The sequence below is a fragment of the Gossypium hirsutum genome, chromosome A06 (genome assembly GCF_007990345.1).
Source record: "Gossypium hirsutum isolate 1008001.06 chromosome A06, Gossypium_hirsutum_v2.1, whole genome shotgun sequence".
Lineage (NCBI taxonomy): Eukaryota > Viridiplantae > Streptophyta > Magnoliopsida > Malvales > Malvaceae > Gossypium > Gossypium hirsutum.
In genome coordinates this window covers 2,149,840-2,166,626 of record NC_053429.1, presented here as the reverse complement: position 1 = coordinate 2,166,626, position 16,787 = coordinate 2,149,840, and the positions used below count along the sequence as shown (strand labels likewise).

The 16,787-nt window shown below is 35.0% G+C and overlaps 2 protein-coding genes across 2 annotated transcripts; both read left to right on the top strand.

The window, feature by feature from the left end:
* Positions 1 to 3,976: 3,976 nt before the first annotated feature.
* On the top strand, positions 3,977 to 8,201 carry LOC107941535 (polyadenylate-binding protein 2). Its single transcript, XM_016875080.2, has 9 exons — positions 3,977 to 4,566; positions 5,310 to 5,428; positions 5,676 to 6,332; positions 6,435 to 6,512; positions 6,605 to 6,694; positions 6,918 to 7,049; positions 7,272 to 7,418; positions 7,508 to 7,651; positions 7,748 to 8,201. Exons 1-9 carry the CDS (start codon positions 4,317 to 4,319, stop codon positions 7,991 to 7,993), a joined length of 1,863 nt encoding a protein of 620 aa, XP_016730569.1. The 5' UTR covers positions 3,977 to 4,316; the 3' UTR covers positions 7,994 to 8,201.
* Positions 8,202 to 9,707: 1,506 nt separating this feature from the next.
* Positions 9,708 to 11,357, top strand: LOC107941537 (uncharacterized acetyltransferase At3g50280). Its single transcript, XM_016875082.2, has one exon. The coding sequence runs from the start codon at positions 9,928 to 9,930 to the stop codon at positions 11,293 to 11,295; it is 1,368 nt and encodes a 455-aa protein (XP_016730571.1). The 5' UTR covers positions 9,708 to 9,927; the 3' UTR covers positions 11,296 to 11,357.
* Positions 11,358 to 16,787: the final 5,430 nt, after the last annotated feature.

Here is a 16,787-nt window from a genome sequence, read left to right as displayed (position 1 = left end):
AAGTATGATAATAGTAATTATAATACTAATACTAATAATAAATACAGTAATAGTAGTAAAAATAAACACAATAATAATCATGAAAATAATGTGTACATGAAAAATAATAATGATATGATAAAAAAACGATACGATATAATAATAACGTAAAGAAAATAAAATAATAATATTTATAATAAAAGAAAATAAAAGAGTGTATTTAAAAGCATATATATAATATTATTGGAACTAATATTAAAAATTAAAGTAGCAAAGATAATATAAAAATCAACTTAAATTAAAAAAGAGACTAAATTCGAATTAAAAACGAAGTTTTGGGGCAAATTTAAAAAGAAAAGAAAAGAAAAAGGGCCTATTTAAATGCGCGTGAAACAACAGAGGGCCTAAAGTGCAATAACCCCCTTTATAAAATGCACAGCATCAGCTAGGATTAAATTGAAAATTGCGACAAATTTTGGTACCAAATTAAAAATTAAAAATAATTTAATTGCAAAATAATAAAAAGCGGAGGGGCTAAACGCACAAATAGCCCCTCCGATGAAAACACGCGGATCCTGAAGTTGGAGCGGGTCAGGTCGCGGGTCGACCATGGGTTAAGAGCCAAAACGACGTCGTTTTGATGGGGGTTATATAAGTCAAAATTCTTAAAAAAAAACTCATTTTTCCCATTTCATAAAAAAAAAACTAACCCCTTTTTCTCAAACTCTCTCAAGGCCTTCTCCCTCTGACCAAACTCCGGCTCCATCCGCCGCCATCCGCCACCGTCGGCCACCGTCACCGGTCACCTCGCACGATGGCCGAAAATTTCAAAAAGGTTTTTTTTTTATATATTTCTTATATATATACCTTGATATATTTTAATACATGAATGAGAAGAGATGGATTCGAATAATAAAAGAAAAAAGAAAAAAAAAACCTTAAGCCGGTTTGCACTTCTTTTTTTTTTGATGGCTTTGTTATTATCTTTTTTTTTGTATTGCTTGCTGTTTTTTTTTAAAGAAAAATCTTCAGAGAGATTACACTTTTTTTTTCTTCAATCTCTTTTTTTTGATAAAAAAAATCCCCTCCCCTTTTACAATATTCTTGTTTTTGTACCCAAAAAGAATCCGGGATTTCAGGCTTTATAGCCGAAATACCATGGATTTGCTATTATCTATTTCCTTGTTTTCTTGCTTCTTTTCTGCCCCTTTTTTGTTTTTTCTTCTTTTGGCTTTTGCAGGTGTAAGTGGAGCAAGTGGAGGTGACTAGGTTTTTTTTCTTTTTCTTTTTACTGAAAATTAATTAAGGTTGTGGGCTAATTGGGCTTTTAGGGTTTTAATATTTGGGCTGTAATTGGGTATTGTATTTATTTATTTGGTTTATTGGGCCCCGAGCAAAATTTGGGCCTTACACCCACTATTTGTTTGGGTAAGTTTGTTTGTGCATTTTTAATTATGGGATGGGCTTAGAGATGTCCCTCGAAAAATGTGGAGTGGATTTGAATGCTTTTGAGTAGACATGAGTTTAAAGGGAATCAGTGCTTCTAATGCTAAATTCAATAAAAGATCTATTTTTGAAAATGGAATGAACTTAAATTTAGTAAACAAGATGAAGATGAAAATGAAAGAGAAAAGAGAGATCTCTTTTTGAGGGGAAATTACCATGAATATGTCTTGTCCAAAGGTTATCTATCCTCTATTCTTGGTATGCAAGTGGGGTGGCATAATGGGTTGGTTTTGTCATATATTTGGTTAGATCAGTAATGTTTTCATATTTTGGTATAAGAATAAATTCTTTTATGGTAAAGCGGGTGAATATCAAAACAAACAAAATACATCATTAAATGAGCCTATTTAAAATGAGAGAGTCGACCTATGAAGAATTCGTGGATTAGAGTGATATCTTATCTTAAAAATTTTTAAAATTGTGTGAATAGGAAATTACTATTAAGTAATAGGACTTTTGTACAATTAGGTCTCGTAGTTGGGAGCACTTATATAAAAGTCAAGTTGTTTGATTTGATATAAATATATATATTTTTAAAATAATCTCATTATAGGTTCTGATCATAATGTTTTCAGCATACTTGAACTCACGTCTCCTCCTACATTGACAATAATATTCATACCAATCGAACTAATACTCAATCAACAAATCAATATATTTTTATTTTTACTAGACTTTGTGGCTACGAGCATTTATGTGGAAACCACTTTACTTAATTTGTAATTTTTGCAAGAGAAGTTCTATGACAAGTTGTCTCCATTAGGATTTTTCACAAACATTTAATTTTTTTAAGTAATATAACAAATAACTTTTTTATAATATTTTTTGAACAATAATTTTTATATAAATTTTTAAAATAATTTTCACTATTAAGTAAATAAATAAATAAAATAAATTTAATTATTAATTAAATAAAAATAAATATCGATTCAAATTATTATAAATTTAATTTGTAAATAAAAAATCATCCAGATACCTTCAATTGGACAAGGATAAAATCCCAATAATTCTTAAATAAACAATATTTTTATCCTTAAATTAACAATGGTGCTTTTTTTTTCAGCCTTATATAAGAGTATTCAAACGGTTAATTGAATAAAATAGTATTAATTGAACTAATCGAACTTTTTAATCATTTAACCGTTACCCGAACCTATTTTTTTTAAAAAAAATTAACTGAACGAAAATATTTCTGTTAAGTTCGTTGATTAACCAAATTAACCGAACTTTATATGTTTTTTTTTGTTGTTGCTTTATGTTCATTGACTAGATTAACCGAATTAACCGAACTAGTAATAGCCTAATGCATATAATATATAATATTATTTATTAAATTTGGTTAGTTAATCGAGTTCGAACCAAATTAACCATTAACCAAAGTTCTAAAAAATTTTAACTGACCTCAAAACGAATTAGATCAGTTAACCGATCGATTAACAGAATTAGATCGATTCGATCGATTAATTCGATTAATCTGTTCCTTCAATAATACATTGTTTATCTTTCTATATAAAATTTTATAATAGACCGAATTGAGTAATAAGAAATTTAATATCTTTAAAATAAAATCTTAATTTTGAATATAAAAAATAGGGGAAACAAATTTTGGGAGAGACTTCTTTCTATTTTGAATATTTTGTCGATTCTAAATTTAATCCCACCTTAATATAATTACAGAGAATTTTAGGAAAAATATAAGAAGAAAAAAAAGAAAAGAAAAAAAAATTAAGGAACAAATTATTGGGTTTATTTCATTTGCAAGAATAGAGAGCCCAAATTTATAAGGATCCAATATGAACTTTTTCAAACATTTTTTTAGTGAAATTTGGTTATCACAACTCTCTTTACCGGGCTTTGATTAGCATTAACCTTTTATTTTTAAAATTTTAATTATAAAGTTAATCACTCTAATTTATTAAAATTAAAATTAAAATTAAAATTAAAATTATTTTAAAAAATAAAAAATAATCCAATTGAGTAACACCCTAACAGCAATGCGATTAGTGCGGCTCAAACTCAATTCACACTTGAAACGGTGAACACTCTGACTATCATATCAACACGGGTTCTAATTTTTTTTATTTGGGTTTTCATAAAAAAAATTAATTTCATAAACTTTGTAAATAGAGAAATAAAATCTGTAATTAATTTGTTTCCATAAATAAAGACAAAACCTACCATTTTGAGTCAAAAACAAGATCTAATACAGATATATAAGACAACAATAAGGGGACAAAAAAGGTTAAAAATTGTGGAGAGCAATTATGTAAAAAAAGAATTTCCATTTTAAATTTCCATTTTTATTTTTAGATTTAAAAATTAAATTATAATAACCATTACTCTTAAAATTTTAAATTTGAAAATTAAAAAAATTAAAAAAAATAAATAACACAAAGATCTAACGGCAACCTGATTTTGACCACGATCATCGTACGGCTACAATTTAATTTCCATCAAAAGATCTGACGGCAGAGATCTATCTTCCTAAACGAAATAGGGTTTCTTCGAAACTATTCTACATATAAATACCACACAGTTACTCCATCGCCGGTGCGGTGCAGTTTATGCCCTCCTAATTTTTAATTCAAAAAAAAAAATCAAAAACTTTATTTTTCCTACCGCCGTCGTCGCCGCCGCCGTTTTATCTATTTCCGGTTCTCCGACGATTCTATCCCAATTTACCCTTCCCTCTCTTCTTTTATCCCCAAATAGTGAAAATTTTTAAATAGTTCTTTTGTTTTTGTTTCTCTGTTAGTTTTTGATTGAACATCAAAGAGGAGAAGGGAACAAAAAAGAAAAAAAATAGAAAGGATCCATTGGAGTTGTTATCAATGGCGCAGATTGAGGTTCAGCGTCAACCGGCGATTTCCGTACCAAACGCCGTCGCTCCGCAAACCGGAGGGGTGCAGTTCATACCGACGTCACTATATGTTGGGGATCTTGATGTTACCGTTACTGATGAGCAACTGTTTCAATTGTTTGGCCAAGTTGCTCGTGTTGCTTCCGTAAGGATTTGCCGCGACTTGGCTACGGGCCGTTCACTCGGATACGGTTACGTCAACTATACCAATCCTCGTGATGGTTAGTCGTTTACTTGGATGTAAAAATTGATCTTTATTAATGAACAGTTTAAAAGGCTGTTCTAAATTTTTGGCTGAATTCTTTTGGAATGTGAGTATAGATTAATTGTTGGGAAATTTTATGAATATATGTTTGGTTGAATGCTACAATGTAGAAGAAAGTGTGCATATTGATGAATTTGCTTTTATTCAATGTTCAGAACAGAATTTACTTTTAACTGGAAATCCATCCTAGCTAATTACATTACAAAAATAATTTAATTGCAAATTTTGGGCATTATAGTATCCATGTGATTTGCAAATTCCCATTGATAGTAAATTGGTAATGTTTTTAGAAAGTGCAACTGTAGTCAAGAAGTATTGACCTTTTTTGGGGATAAGTATTAGTATCATTCATCCAAAAATGAGGATTACTTGCTACTCAAGCAATTTTCTGTATAGAAGTACTATACATCGAAGAAAGATATACATGTGCTATACGAGTCCTCAATTTAATTTACATAGTCCATCGATAAAAGAATTTAAGTTTTGACAGTTTTGCTAATATAGCTTTGCATTATTATCCAAAGAATTGTTTGAGCTTCTGTGATATAAATTAATTATAAAGAAGATAAATGATCTCTTCACTATTTGTTCCTTTGATGCTCATATTTTAGATAATCATAACTTGGGAGCATCGGTTCTCTCTTTTGATTTGTTTTGAGTTAATCAGTGTTGCCCTTTTTTTGTTATTTATTTGTGCAGCGGCTAGGGCTTTGGATCTACTTAATTTCACTCCACTGAATAATAAGCCTATTCGTATCATGTATTCTCAAAGGGACCCTAGTCTTCGTAAGAGTGGTACTGCAAACATTTTTATCAAGGTATTTAAAATCTCTTTGCCCTTAACCATGTGTTTGTTTTTCCCTCCATTCTTCCATTTTGACGCCTGTTTCGCTCTTAAGAAATTCTCTTCCATTTGGTTGGATGTTGTTTGGTTGAAATATATTTGTAACTCATCTTTCGATGGAACGAAGGCATTCACTAGCATGCATAATTGCTTCATTTGTAAGTTATATGATTGGCTATTTGTGTATACCTACGCCTTTAACTGTTATTTTTTGACTGCAGAATCTGGACAAGTCTATTGACCACAAAGCATTACATGATACGTTTTCTGCATTTGGAAATATTCTGTCTTGCAAGATATCTACTGATGGTTTTGGCCAGTCTAAAGGCTATGGTTTTGTGCAATTTGACAGTGAAGAATCTGCTCAAAATGCAATTGATAAATTGAATGGCATGTTGATTAATGACAAGCAGGTCTATGTTGGACATTTCCTTCGTAAGCAGGAAAGAGAGACCACATCGAGTAAGACCAAATTCAATAATGTTTATGTGAAAAATCTTTCCGAGTCTACAACAGATGAAGACTTGAAAACAATTTTTGGTGAGTATGGTGAAATTACTAGTGCTGTAGTTATGAGGGATGCAGATGGCCAGTCGAAGTGTTTTGGATTTGTCAACTTTGAAAATGCTGATGATGCTGCTAAAGCTGTTGAAGCTCTTAATGGAAAGAAATTTGAAGAGAAAGAGTGGTATGTTGGAAAAGCCCAGAAAAAGTCAGAAAGAGAGCATGAGCTAAAATCTCGTTTTGAGCAAACTGTGAAGGAAGCTGCTGATAAACTTAAGGGTATGAATTTATATGTTAAAAACTTGGATGATAGTATTGATGATGAAAAGCTGAAGGAACTGTTTTCGGAGTATGGCAAAATTATTTCGTGCAAGGTTGGTCAAATACTTCTAGATTGTTTGATTGTTGATGCCAACTATTGTAAACTTGTTTCTACTGGTATTTATTTTATGCCCCTTTCTCTCAAAATTTTATAGGTCATGCGTGACCCTAGTGGAGTTAGTAAAGGCTCTGGGTTTGTTGCATTTTCTACACCTGAAGAAGCATCACGAGCCGTAAGCTTGATTTCGTTATTTTTTTTTCTTTCGTTTGGGCTGTCATTTTAGTACGAGATTATAATCTAATGAATGTTGCTATCCATCTACAGCTTGCTGAGATGAATCATAAATTGGTTGTTAGCAAACCACTTTATGTTGCACTTGCTCAAAAGCAAGAAGAGAGAAGAGCAAGGCTACAGGTAATGCAACAAGGAGAATTTCTAGGACTATTTGCCCTTCCTTTTGGTGTTTATCTTCAATCTTGTTTTTGATATTATGAAGGGACATTTTATTTGTTATTTCTGTAATTCTTTTTCAAGTTCATATTCTCAATGACTGAGATGTAAGTTTTTCTGACAGTTCAATGAATCAATATACATTTCTAGTTAGTACTCTCTTATGTGTTTGTTTTATTTCATTCAGGCTCAGTTTTCACAAATGAGACCTCTTGCTATCCCCTCGGTTGCTCCTCATATGCCCATGTACCCTGCTGGTGCACCAGGTCTTGGCCAACAATTTTTATATGGGCAAGCACCTCCAGCTATCATTCCTCAAGTATATTTTTACTCCTTGTTCAACCTCATAACTTTACATGCTTGTTCTTTTGGATGTTTGGATTTTATGTTTTATTTAGAAGAATCCTTGCTACTATCATGAATAATTGTGATTTGTTAGTACCATTCTGTGACTGTATTTGGTTTCATTAGCAACACTTTTTGGCATCACCTTGAGGATATTTGAATTTGAAAATGCTTGTTTGCTTGTTATCTATTCTAGGCTGGTTTTGGTTATCAACAGCAACTGGTTCCTGGAATGAGGCCCGGTGGCCCTCCTGTACCAAATTTCTTTGTTCCCATGGTACAGCAGGGCCAGCGCCCAGGGGGACGACTCGGAGCAGGTCCATTTCAACAGGCTCAACAACCAGTAAGTTGTATATATATGTATACTAACCTCCATTTCATGCTTATGCTTTGGCTGAAGTCTTTTGTTCTAATTCACCGAACTTGTTCCAGATGATGCCTAGGGGGCGTGCCAATCGATACCCACCTGGTCGTAATGTGCCTGGTCCATTGCAAGATGCTGGCACTGGACAGCCTATGCCTCTTCAACCTTTGGCTACTGCTCTTGCAAATGCAACCCCTGAGCAACAAAGGACGGTGAGTCTTTTTTTTTCCAATTTCCATGACTATATATTTTATTCAATTTAATTACCTTCAAGACCTTTATATTGTCAATTTGTGACTGGTGATCAGATGCTTGGTGAAAGCCTATACCCCCTTGTGGAACATCTCGAGTGTGATGCAGCAGCCAAGGTTACCGGCATGCTTCTAGAGATGGACCAGACTGAAGTTTTGCATGTCATTGAGTCACCCGAAGCTTTGAAAGCTAAAGTAGCAGAGGCCTTAGAGGTGTTGAAGAGTGTTGCTGCAAAGCCACAGGTCAACAATCCTGCAGACCAATTGGCTTCACTATCTTTGAATGATAACCATGCCTCTTGAGTGACTGGAATTTTGGTATTGTAGGGTTGAGTTTGGAACATTTATCTATGCTTTTGTTTTTTTTTGTTTTTTTTTTTGTGGTTGCAAGGATTCTAATACTTTGCTAGCATTGTGTTTTTTCGGTTTGGCTTCATAGGCTTTTTCTATTTACTGAATTGTTATTTGTTACAATAAGTTTTGTTCAATGTCATTGGAACTTTATTTTTAACATCATTTGGTTGCCATTACTTACATTGCATGCTTTCAAAGATTTTGGTCAGGTTTAAATTGTCTTAAGAGGAAGATGCTATTCCTCTCATGACAGTTCTATAACAAACTAAAATGTTGTATTAGTCCCTGTACTTCAGTACGGTTCTTTACTTTTAAGGTTTTGCTCCGGAAAGAAAATTAGAAGAATGGAGAGTTGAAGAGTAGAAAATTAGAAGTAGAATGGAAAATATAATTGTTTTTATGGGACTGCTTGGTAGGAAAGATTGGAAAATGAAAAAAGGAACCCAAAACCTTCTAAAGGGATAGAAGTGAACAAGGGCAATGGAAAGGGATTGCTTGAGCCTCACCAAGACATTGTTTATCGAGTCTTCTTCACAATGATCCACGGTGGTGGCTTGGCATAAAGAAGACCATTTTGGATGTACTGTGCAGACAGCATGAGAAGATCCCATGTGAGATGAAAACGCTGTTTTGCTTGTTCAGGAACATGTTGTGTAACAAAACATTCTGAGATGATTCCAACTGTCGATGAATCCATCTCTGTTGGTCAAAAGGAAAAAGATGGATCTATTTTGCTTGGATTAGCACTGCCAAGTTTTGATTCACAGCATGGCTTTTATGTGGTTGTTTAATTGCTGCCAAGTTTTGTTCAAATGTTGACCCTTGAATCTTCCACCTCTAAGGCCAATAGTAAAGCCAAAGTTTTCCCATGGCCATTCCATCGGCATTGAAGGAGGCAGATTTCTTAATTTTGATTCAAACTTGAAAATTTTACCTGAACTCAAACTTGGTTTAATTCGATTTAATCATGGAAAATTAATAATTTGAACTCATTTAATCTAAACTCAAATTGACACAAAATTTAATATGACTCAAATCTAAAATTATTCGAACTAAAACAACTAAATTCCGAAATGTTCCAAACAAATAATAAAATGGCTCAAACAGATTTATACTCATAATAACTTCACATTTAAAAACTTGAACCTCAAATCTCAATGATATAAATTCAAACAACCCAAATTCAAAGTAACAATTAATTAAACTCAAATTAATTTAATTAAAACAAATTTAAAAAATAACTTAAAATCTTAAAATTCCAACAACCTAAATATTACAATCAAATCAAAACCTCATTAACGGAGATTATTTATTAAAAGAGCAAGTTTTGGACATGGAATAAATTACTTTTCCTTAATAACTGCATGTGGAATTGTTTTGTTATGAGCGCAAAGAGAAAGTTCCCATGTGATTGGTGAACTTGATTAATTTTTCTGTTGTTCATGTAAGAAATTTCTCAATCAAACATTAATATTAAATTAGAACCTAAGTCATCAAACATTGCGTAGGTAGCTTTCCCAACTCTAACAACCATCTGTAATTGGATGGCTACCTACTTTCCAATGGGACATTCCTTTCTTCAACTCATTTAAATTGTTTTGATTCACGTGGTTGGTGAAACTGACGTGGATTTCCAGCAAATAGATTAGATTATTAAGAAGTAATGATTTAGTTGATTCAATTATGATTCAATTATGAGTCCCTGCAATTCAACAACCACATAAAGCCAAGCTGCGAATCAAAAGTAGACCAAGCAAAATAATTTTATCTCTTCGTTTTGAGCAACCATTAATATATCAACACATCATTACTTCAATATTCAACAACCCTGCTAATCCTATCTAAATATACTTTACCCATCTTCCTCTCTAGCAACAAAAAGAATGGATCCATCATCAGTTCGAATCATCTCAGAATGTTACGTTACACCACAACATGTTTCTCATCAATCAAAACAGCCTTACTATTTGACAACTTGGGATCTTGTTATGCTGTCGACGAACTACATCCAAAAGGGTCTTCTCTATGCCAAACCAGAGGATAACTGTGAAGAAGACTTGATCAACAATGTCTTGGATCGGCTCAAGCAGTCCCTTTCCATAGCCCTCGTTCATTTCTATCCCTTAGCAGGTCGGCTCGCAACGAAAATAGAAGAAAACCCAAAGTCTCATTTCGTCTTTGTGGACTGCAATAACAGCCCAGGAGCCAAATTTATACATGCAGCTGTTGATTTATCTGTGTCCGACATTGTTTCCCCTACTTATGTTCCGTTGGTTGTTCAATCGTTTTTCGACCATGATCGAGCAGTCAACTTTGATGGTCACACCAGGCCATTGTTATCAATTCAAGTCACCGAGCTGGTAGATGGGGTGTTCATAGGTTGTTCGATGAACCATGCTCTTGGCGATGGAACCAGTTTCTGGCATTTCTTCAACACATTGTCTGAGATATTTCAAGCACAAGGAGATACTAACTTGAAAATCTCACGTCCTCCAGTGTTAGAGAAATGGTTTCCAGAGGGTCATGGTCCATTACTTAACCTTCCTTTCACTAACCAAGATGAGTTCATTTCCAGATTTGAAGCACCCGAGCTTTTAGAGAGAATATTCCATTTCTCAGCAAAATCCATTGCAAAGCTCAAAGAAAGGGCTAACACAGAATCCAACACCACCAAAATCTCCTCCTTTCAATCTTTATCTGCATTTGTATGGCAGTCAATAACAAAGGCACGTCGTTTCCCAAACGAAACAGTCACTAGTTGTAGGTTAGCTATAAACAATAGGTCAAGGCTAGAACCAGCTTTATCCCCAGATTATTTTGGTAACTCACTTCATGCTGTTAGTGCAGTGACCACAGCTGGTGAACTACTTAACCATGGTCTCGGTTGGGCTGCTTGGAAACTACACCAAGCTGTGGTTAACCATACAGATAAAGAAGTGCGTGATTTGGTCAATCGTTGGCTTGATTCACCTTTCATTTACCAGTTTACTCAGCTTCTTGACCCACAAATTGTGATGATGGGAAGCTCACCAAGGTTCAACAAGTATGGAAATGAGTTCGGGTTAGGGAAAGCATTGACGCTTCGAAGTGGATATGCTCATAAGTTTGATGGGAAAGTTTCGTCGTATCCAGGACGTGAAGGTGGAGGAAGTGTTGACTTGGAAATTTGCCTTCTACCATCGTTAATGAAAGCTCTTGAATTAGATGAAGAGTTCATGAGTGTTGTTTCTTGTGGTGGAATTGATATCTGATAATAAAATTCTGTGGTGGAAATTGATTTGTGGGAATAGAAGTTAAATTGAATTTTCTTTGATTAAGTGCTTTGGTTTGAAAGAGGGTTGCTTTGTTCAAACGTTTTCTATTCCACTATATTAATCAATATAAAACATTATGAATAGTATAAATGTAAAAAGGAAGATACTCTCAAAAAGTATTATCCGGTGAGCAAAATTCGATTCGGTTCGAAAAATTAGATAAAAAATTTTAATTTTGAAAGTTATTTTTGAGTTAATCAAGTTATTCGGATAAAATTGAATAAAAAAATTAAGTTTTTTTGGTTTAACTCGAATATAAATTACACAATTCGAGTTATCCAAAAATCCGAATAAAAAAAGTTAAAACTACGTCATTTTGATAAATATTTACTTTTTTAAAAGTTAAAATTCAAAATCATTAAATTAAAAGATAAAACTACGTCGTTTTGATAAATATTTACCTATTAAGTTTAAAGGCAAAATCATTATATTGTTTATGTAGTTAAATAATCTTGTACTTCATCTACTACCCATTTAAACACAACATTGAGTATAAATAATAGGATTCGTTAACTCGACTCAACTTGACTCAAAATTTTTTTGACTCGATTTAATTCGAAAAAAATTCAAATTGAGTTTGGTTGCTAAAATATGATTTGTCAATTCAACTAACTCAAAATTTTTTGACTCAATTCAACTCGACTCGATCGAATACTCACCTTACCACCAAACATCTGTCCCTTTGTTGACATATAAGAGCCCAAAGTTGAAGCGGAAAACTATTTAAAGTTGGATAAATTATACCATTAGTGAATCACCTTTTATAAATTTTCTTTTTCGGCATTGAAAATAAAAAGTTGGTAATTTTCTTTGTTCCCATGGTACAGCAGGGCCTGCGCCCAGGGGGACGACGCGGACCAGGTCCATTTCAACAGGCTCAGCAACCAATAAGTTGTATACATGTGTATACTAACCTCTATTTCATGCTTATGCTTATGCTTATGCTTATGCTTATGCTTTGACTGAAGTCTTTTGTTCTAATTCACTAAACTTGTTCCAGATGATTCCTAGGGGACGTGCCTATCGTTACCGACCTGGTCGTAATTTGCCTGGTCCATTGCAACATGCTGGCACTGGACAGCCTATGCCTCTTCAACCTTTGGCTACTGCTCTCGCAAATGCAACCCCTGAACAACAAAGTGTTGTTCCAATAGGGTTGGAAGCGTGTAAATTATTGTACTAAAAAATCACACAAAGTTCAATTCCCAGGGAAGAGAGGTGGATCACATGGATCTCTTAAATACCAAGTCTTTCCTTAGTCAGAATATCCCTTCTATAGTAATTTAATAGCACAATTAAATACTACTATTATACCCTCAAATATTGAAAGAAAAATAGGACAAGAAAGAACACAAGAGTTTTAACGAGGTTCGGTAAATTATACCTACGTCCTCGGGCACTAACACCAGATGATAACTTTACTATCTTCAAAATATTACAAACAAATAGAATTCTTTGAGAATTCTCAAATGGGAGAAGAAAGAAAACTAAGAGAGAAAGATTGGTTGGGATGGTGTAAATGAGAAATGGTTAAGCCTATTTATAGTTGAGGTTCAGGGACTAACTTGCAAATGGCCTAAAAAATTAGGGACCAAAATTGCAATTATCCCATTCAACTTTAAACAACTTGCCTACCATTTTTTTTCTTTCGGTGCCACTTGTACCTCCCATTTTTTTGACTTTTCAACACCCCTTTTAATTTGTCTTTTCAACAATCTCCACCTTGAAGATTTGATTAGGATAATCACATCTTCACATACTTCCTTCAACTCTCCAAATTTGATAAAGCTATCTTTTGTAGTGCCTCCAAATGCGCTCTCGAGCGCCATACACCTAAAGGTGCTCAAATTCTCAGGATGTTAATCAAGTTCAAACAATGATTAAACTTGATTGTTGTTACCACCTTGGTCATCATATCTGCGGGATTATCTGCTGTCGGAATCTTCTGAAGTAGAATTTTTCCTTTTTCAAAGACTTCCCGCACAAAGTGATATCTTACGTCGATATGCTTGGTTCTTGAATGATAGACTTGATTTTTCGCTAAATGAATAGCGCTCTGACTGTCACAATATAAACTTATGTGACTTTGAACAACTCCTAAGTCTTTCAACAATCCATTAAGCCAAATAGCCTCCTTAACAGCTTCTGTAACTGCCATATATTCTGCCTCTGTAGTAGACACAGCTACTGTAGACTGTAAGGTAGACTTCCAACTTACTGGGGCTTTCGTAAGAGTAAACAGATACCCCGTAGTTGAACGACGTTTATCTAAATCACCAGCAAAGTTGGAATCAACATATCCAACTACAAACTGACCAAGTGCTTCATCCTGTTCAAAAATGAAACCAACATCTACGGTTTTTCGAAGATACCGTAGAATCCATTTCACAGCTTGCCAATGTCCTTTTCCAGGATCATGCATATACCTGCTCACAACTCCAACAGCTTGTGAAATGTCAGGCCTCGTACACACCATCGCATACATCAAACTCCCAATTGTATTAGCATATGGGACTTTTGCCATATATTCTCTTTCTTCTTCAGTTTTCGGAGATAATTGAGCACTAAGTTTCAAATGAGAAGCAAGTGGGGTACTTACATGTTTTGTGTTTTCATTTACACCAAAATATTGTAATACCTTTTTCAGATATTGCTTCTGATTCAAACAAAGCTTGCCTCTCTGTCTATCTCTACTTATCTCCATGCCGAGAATCTTCTTGGCCTCACCTAGATCTTTCATCTCGAACTCTTGATTCAACTGAGCCTTCAGCTTATCTATCTCTTTTTGGCTCTTCGAAGCGATTAACATATCATCAACATACAAGAGTAGATAAATGAAAGATCCGTCATGCAGCTTCTGCAAATACACACAATTGTCATATTTGCTTCTTGTGTACTTCTGCCTTCTCATAAAGCTATCAAATCGCTTGTACCACTGCCTCGGGGATTGCTTCAATCCATATAGCGATTTGTTCAGCTTACAAACCCAATTTCTACCACCAGCATCTGTGTATCCTTCGGGATGAGTCATATAGATCTCCTGTTCTAACTCACCATGCAAGAAAGCCGTCTTAACATCAAGTTGAGCTAGTTCCAAATTCAACTGTGCTACCAAGGCCAACAAAATTCTAATGGAGGAATGCTTCACAACAGGGGAAAATACATCATTGTAGTCAATTCCCTCATTCTGAGCGTAGCGTTTAGCTACCAATCTTGCCTTGTAGCGAATATCCTTCTTGCTAGGAGATCCATCTTTCTTTGCGAATACCCACTTGCATCCGATTGCCCTTTTACCTTTCGGTAATTGTGCCAATTCCCAAGTATTTTTCTTTAGGAGAGACTGCATTTCTTCATCCATGGCGCTTTTCCATTTATCACTTTCTAAGCTTTGCATTGCTTCTTGATAAGTGATAGGAATATCATCAACAACGGGAAGGGCGTAGGCCACCATATCAGTAAATCGAGCAGGTTTACGAATTTCTCTCCGTGGCCTTGCAACTGCAACTGGTTCTGGTGTACTTAGTGGTTCTTGGGTCAAAACCTCTTCAACCTCTAATTCCTCCATTGTGGCTGGAGAATTAGACTTATTAACTGGGCAAATCCCCATCTGCTCAAACTCCACCTGTTTTGGAGTACACTCCACCTGCTGTGGAGTGTTGCTCGTCTGAATATCTTTATCTGCTACCTTTTTCAATGTGGCAGATTCATCAAAGGTAACATCTCTGCTACAGATCATTTTCTTTGTGCTTAAGCACCAAATTCAAAATCCCTTCACTCCAGAAGTGATTCCCATAAAGAGAGATTTCTTTGCCCTCGAATCTAACTTTGACTCCTTCACATGGTAATATGCAGTGGATCCAAACACATGTAAGGAATCATAATCTGTAGCCGGTTTTCCAGACCATACCTCCATAGGAGTTTTTCTTTCTAATGCAGATGATGGCAAACGATTAACAAGATGGCCAGCGTATGTCACAGCCTCAGCCCAAAATTGCTTGCCCAACCCAGCATTGGACAACATACATCGAACTTTCTCCAGCAATGTTCGATTCATACGCTCTGCCAATCCATTCTGCTGTGGTGTATCCCTAACTGTGAAGTGTCGAACAATACCATACTCTTGGCACACATCGAAGAACGGATCACTTTTATATTCCCCTCCATTGTCCGTCCTAAGCCGCTTGATTTTCTTGCCAGTCTGGTTTTCGATCATAGTTTTCCATTTAAGAAAAACTCTAAGCACTTCATCCTTAGTTCTCATGGTATACACCCAAACTCTTCTGGAAAAGTCATCAACAAAAGTAACAAAGTAGTGTTTTCCTCCCAATGAAGGTGTCTTGGAAGGCCCCCACACATCTGAGTGAACATATTCCAAAATACCTTTTGTATTATGGATAGCAGTACCGAATTTCACTCTCTTTTGCTTTCCCAGAACACAATGCTCGCAAAATTTTAATTTGTAAGCCTTTGCACCTTTCAACAATCCTTGCTTTGCCAGAATTTGCAAGGATTTTTCGCTAGCATGTCCCAACTTCATATGCCACAACTGCATTGAGTCCAATTCTTTGTTACCGGAAGCTGTAGCGACTGCTCCAATAACAGTACTACCTTGGTAGTAATACAAGTTATTTTTCCTGATGCCCTTCAATATCACAAGTGCGCCAGATATCACTTTCAAAATCCCATCTCTCATAGTAACAACTGAACCATTGGATTCCAAGGCTCCCAATGAGATGAGATTTTTCTTCAAACTGGGCACGTACCGAACATTAGTCAGAACTCTGGTTGATCCATCTTGATTCTTTAATTGGATTGAACCTATCCCAACAGTTTTACAGGCATTGTCATTGCCCATATAAACAACTCCTCCATTTAGTTCTACTAAATCAGAGAACCACTCCCGGTTAGGGGACATATGATAGGTACAACCCGAATCCAATATCCACTCATCTGAATGGAACGACGATGATGATGCAACCAATGATAGTTCAGAGTCACTAGTATCATGCTTAGCAACACAAGCATCTACAGCAGCTTTTCCCTTATTCTTCAGCTTTGGACAATTTTTCTTCCAGTGGCCTTTCTCATGACAAAAAGCACATTCATCTTTCCCGAGTCTGGACTTTGACTTTGATCTCCCCTTTTGAGTTTTCTTCCGAGTGTATGAACGACCTCGGACTACTAAAGCTTCTGTATCTCTGATTGAGTTTTTCTGTTTGTCCTTCTTTTTCTGTTCATAACTGTATAAGGCCGCACAGACTTCGCTTAGAGATATATCACTCCTGCCATGAAGTAGAGTAGTTTCTAGGAACTCAAACTCCTCAGGAAGTGACCCCAACAGCATCAAAGCCAAATCTTCATCTTTGAATGTCTCATCCATATTCAGCAAATCAGTGACTAACTGATTAAATTGGGTGATGTGATCATTC

Excerpts from the sequence above, each read along its gene's own strand:
- LOC107941535 (XM_016875080.2), top strand. The coding sequence starts at position 4,317 with ATGGCGCAGATTGAGGTTCAGCGTCAACCGGCGATTTCCGTACCAAAC. Across the intron at positions 6,695-6,917 it reads AGAGAAGAGCAAGGCTACAG|GCTCAGTTTTCACAAATGAG; the intron begins GTAATGCAACAA and ends TATTTCATTCAG. Across the intron at positions 7,419-7,507 it reads TTCAACAGGCTCAACAACCA|ATGATGCCTAGGGGGCGTGC; the intron begins GTAAGTTGTATA and ends AACTTGTTCCAG.
- LOC107941537 (XM_016875082.2), top strand. The coding sequence starts at position 9,928 with ATGGATCCATCATCAGTTCGAATCATCTCAGAATGTTACGTTACACCA.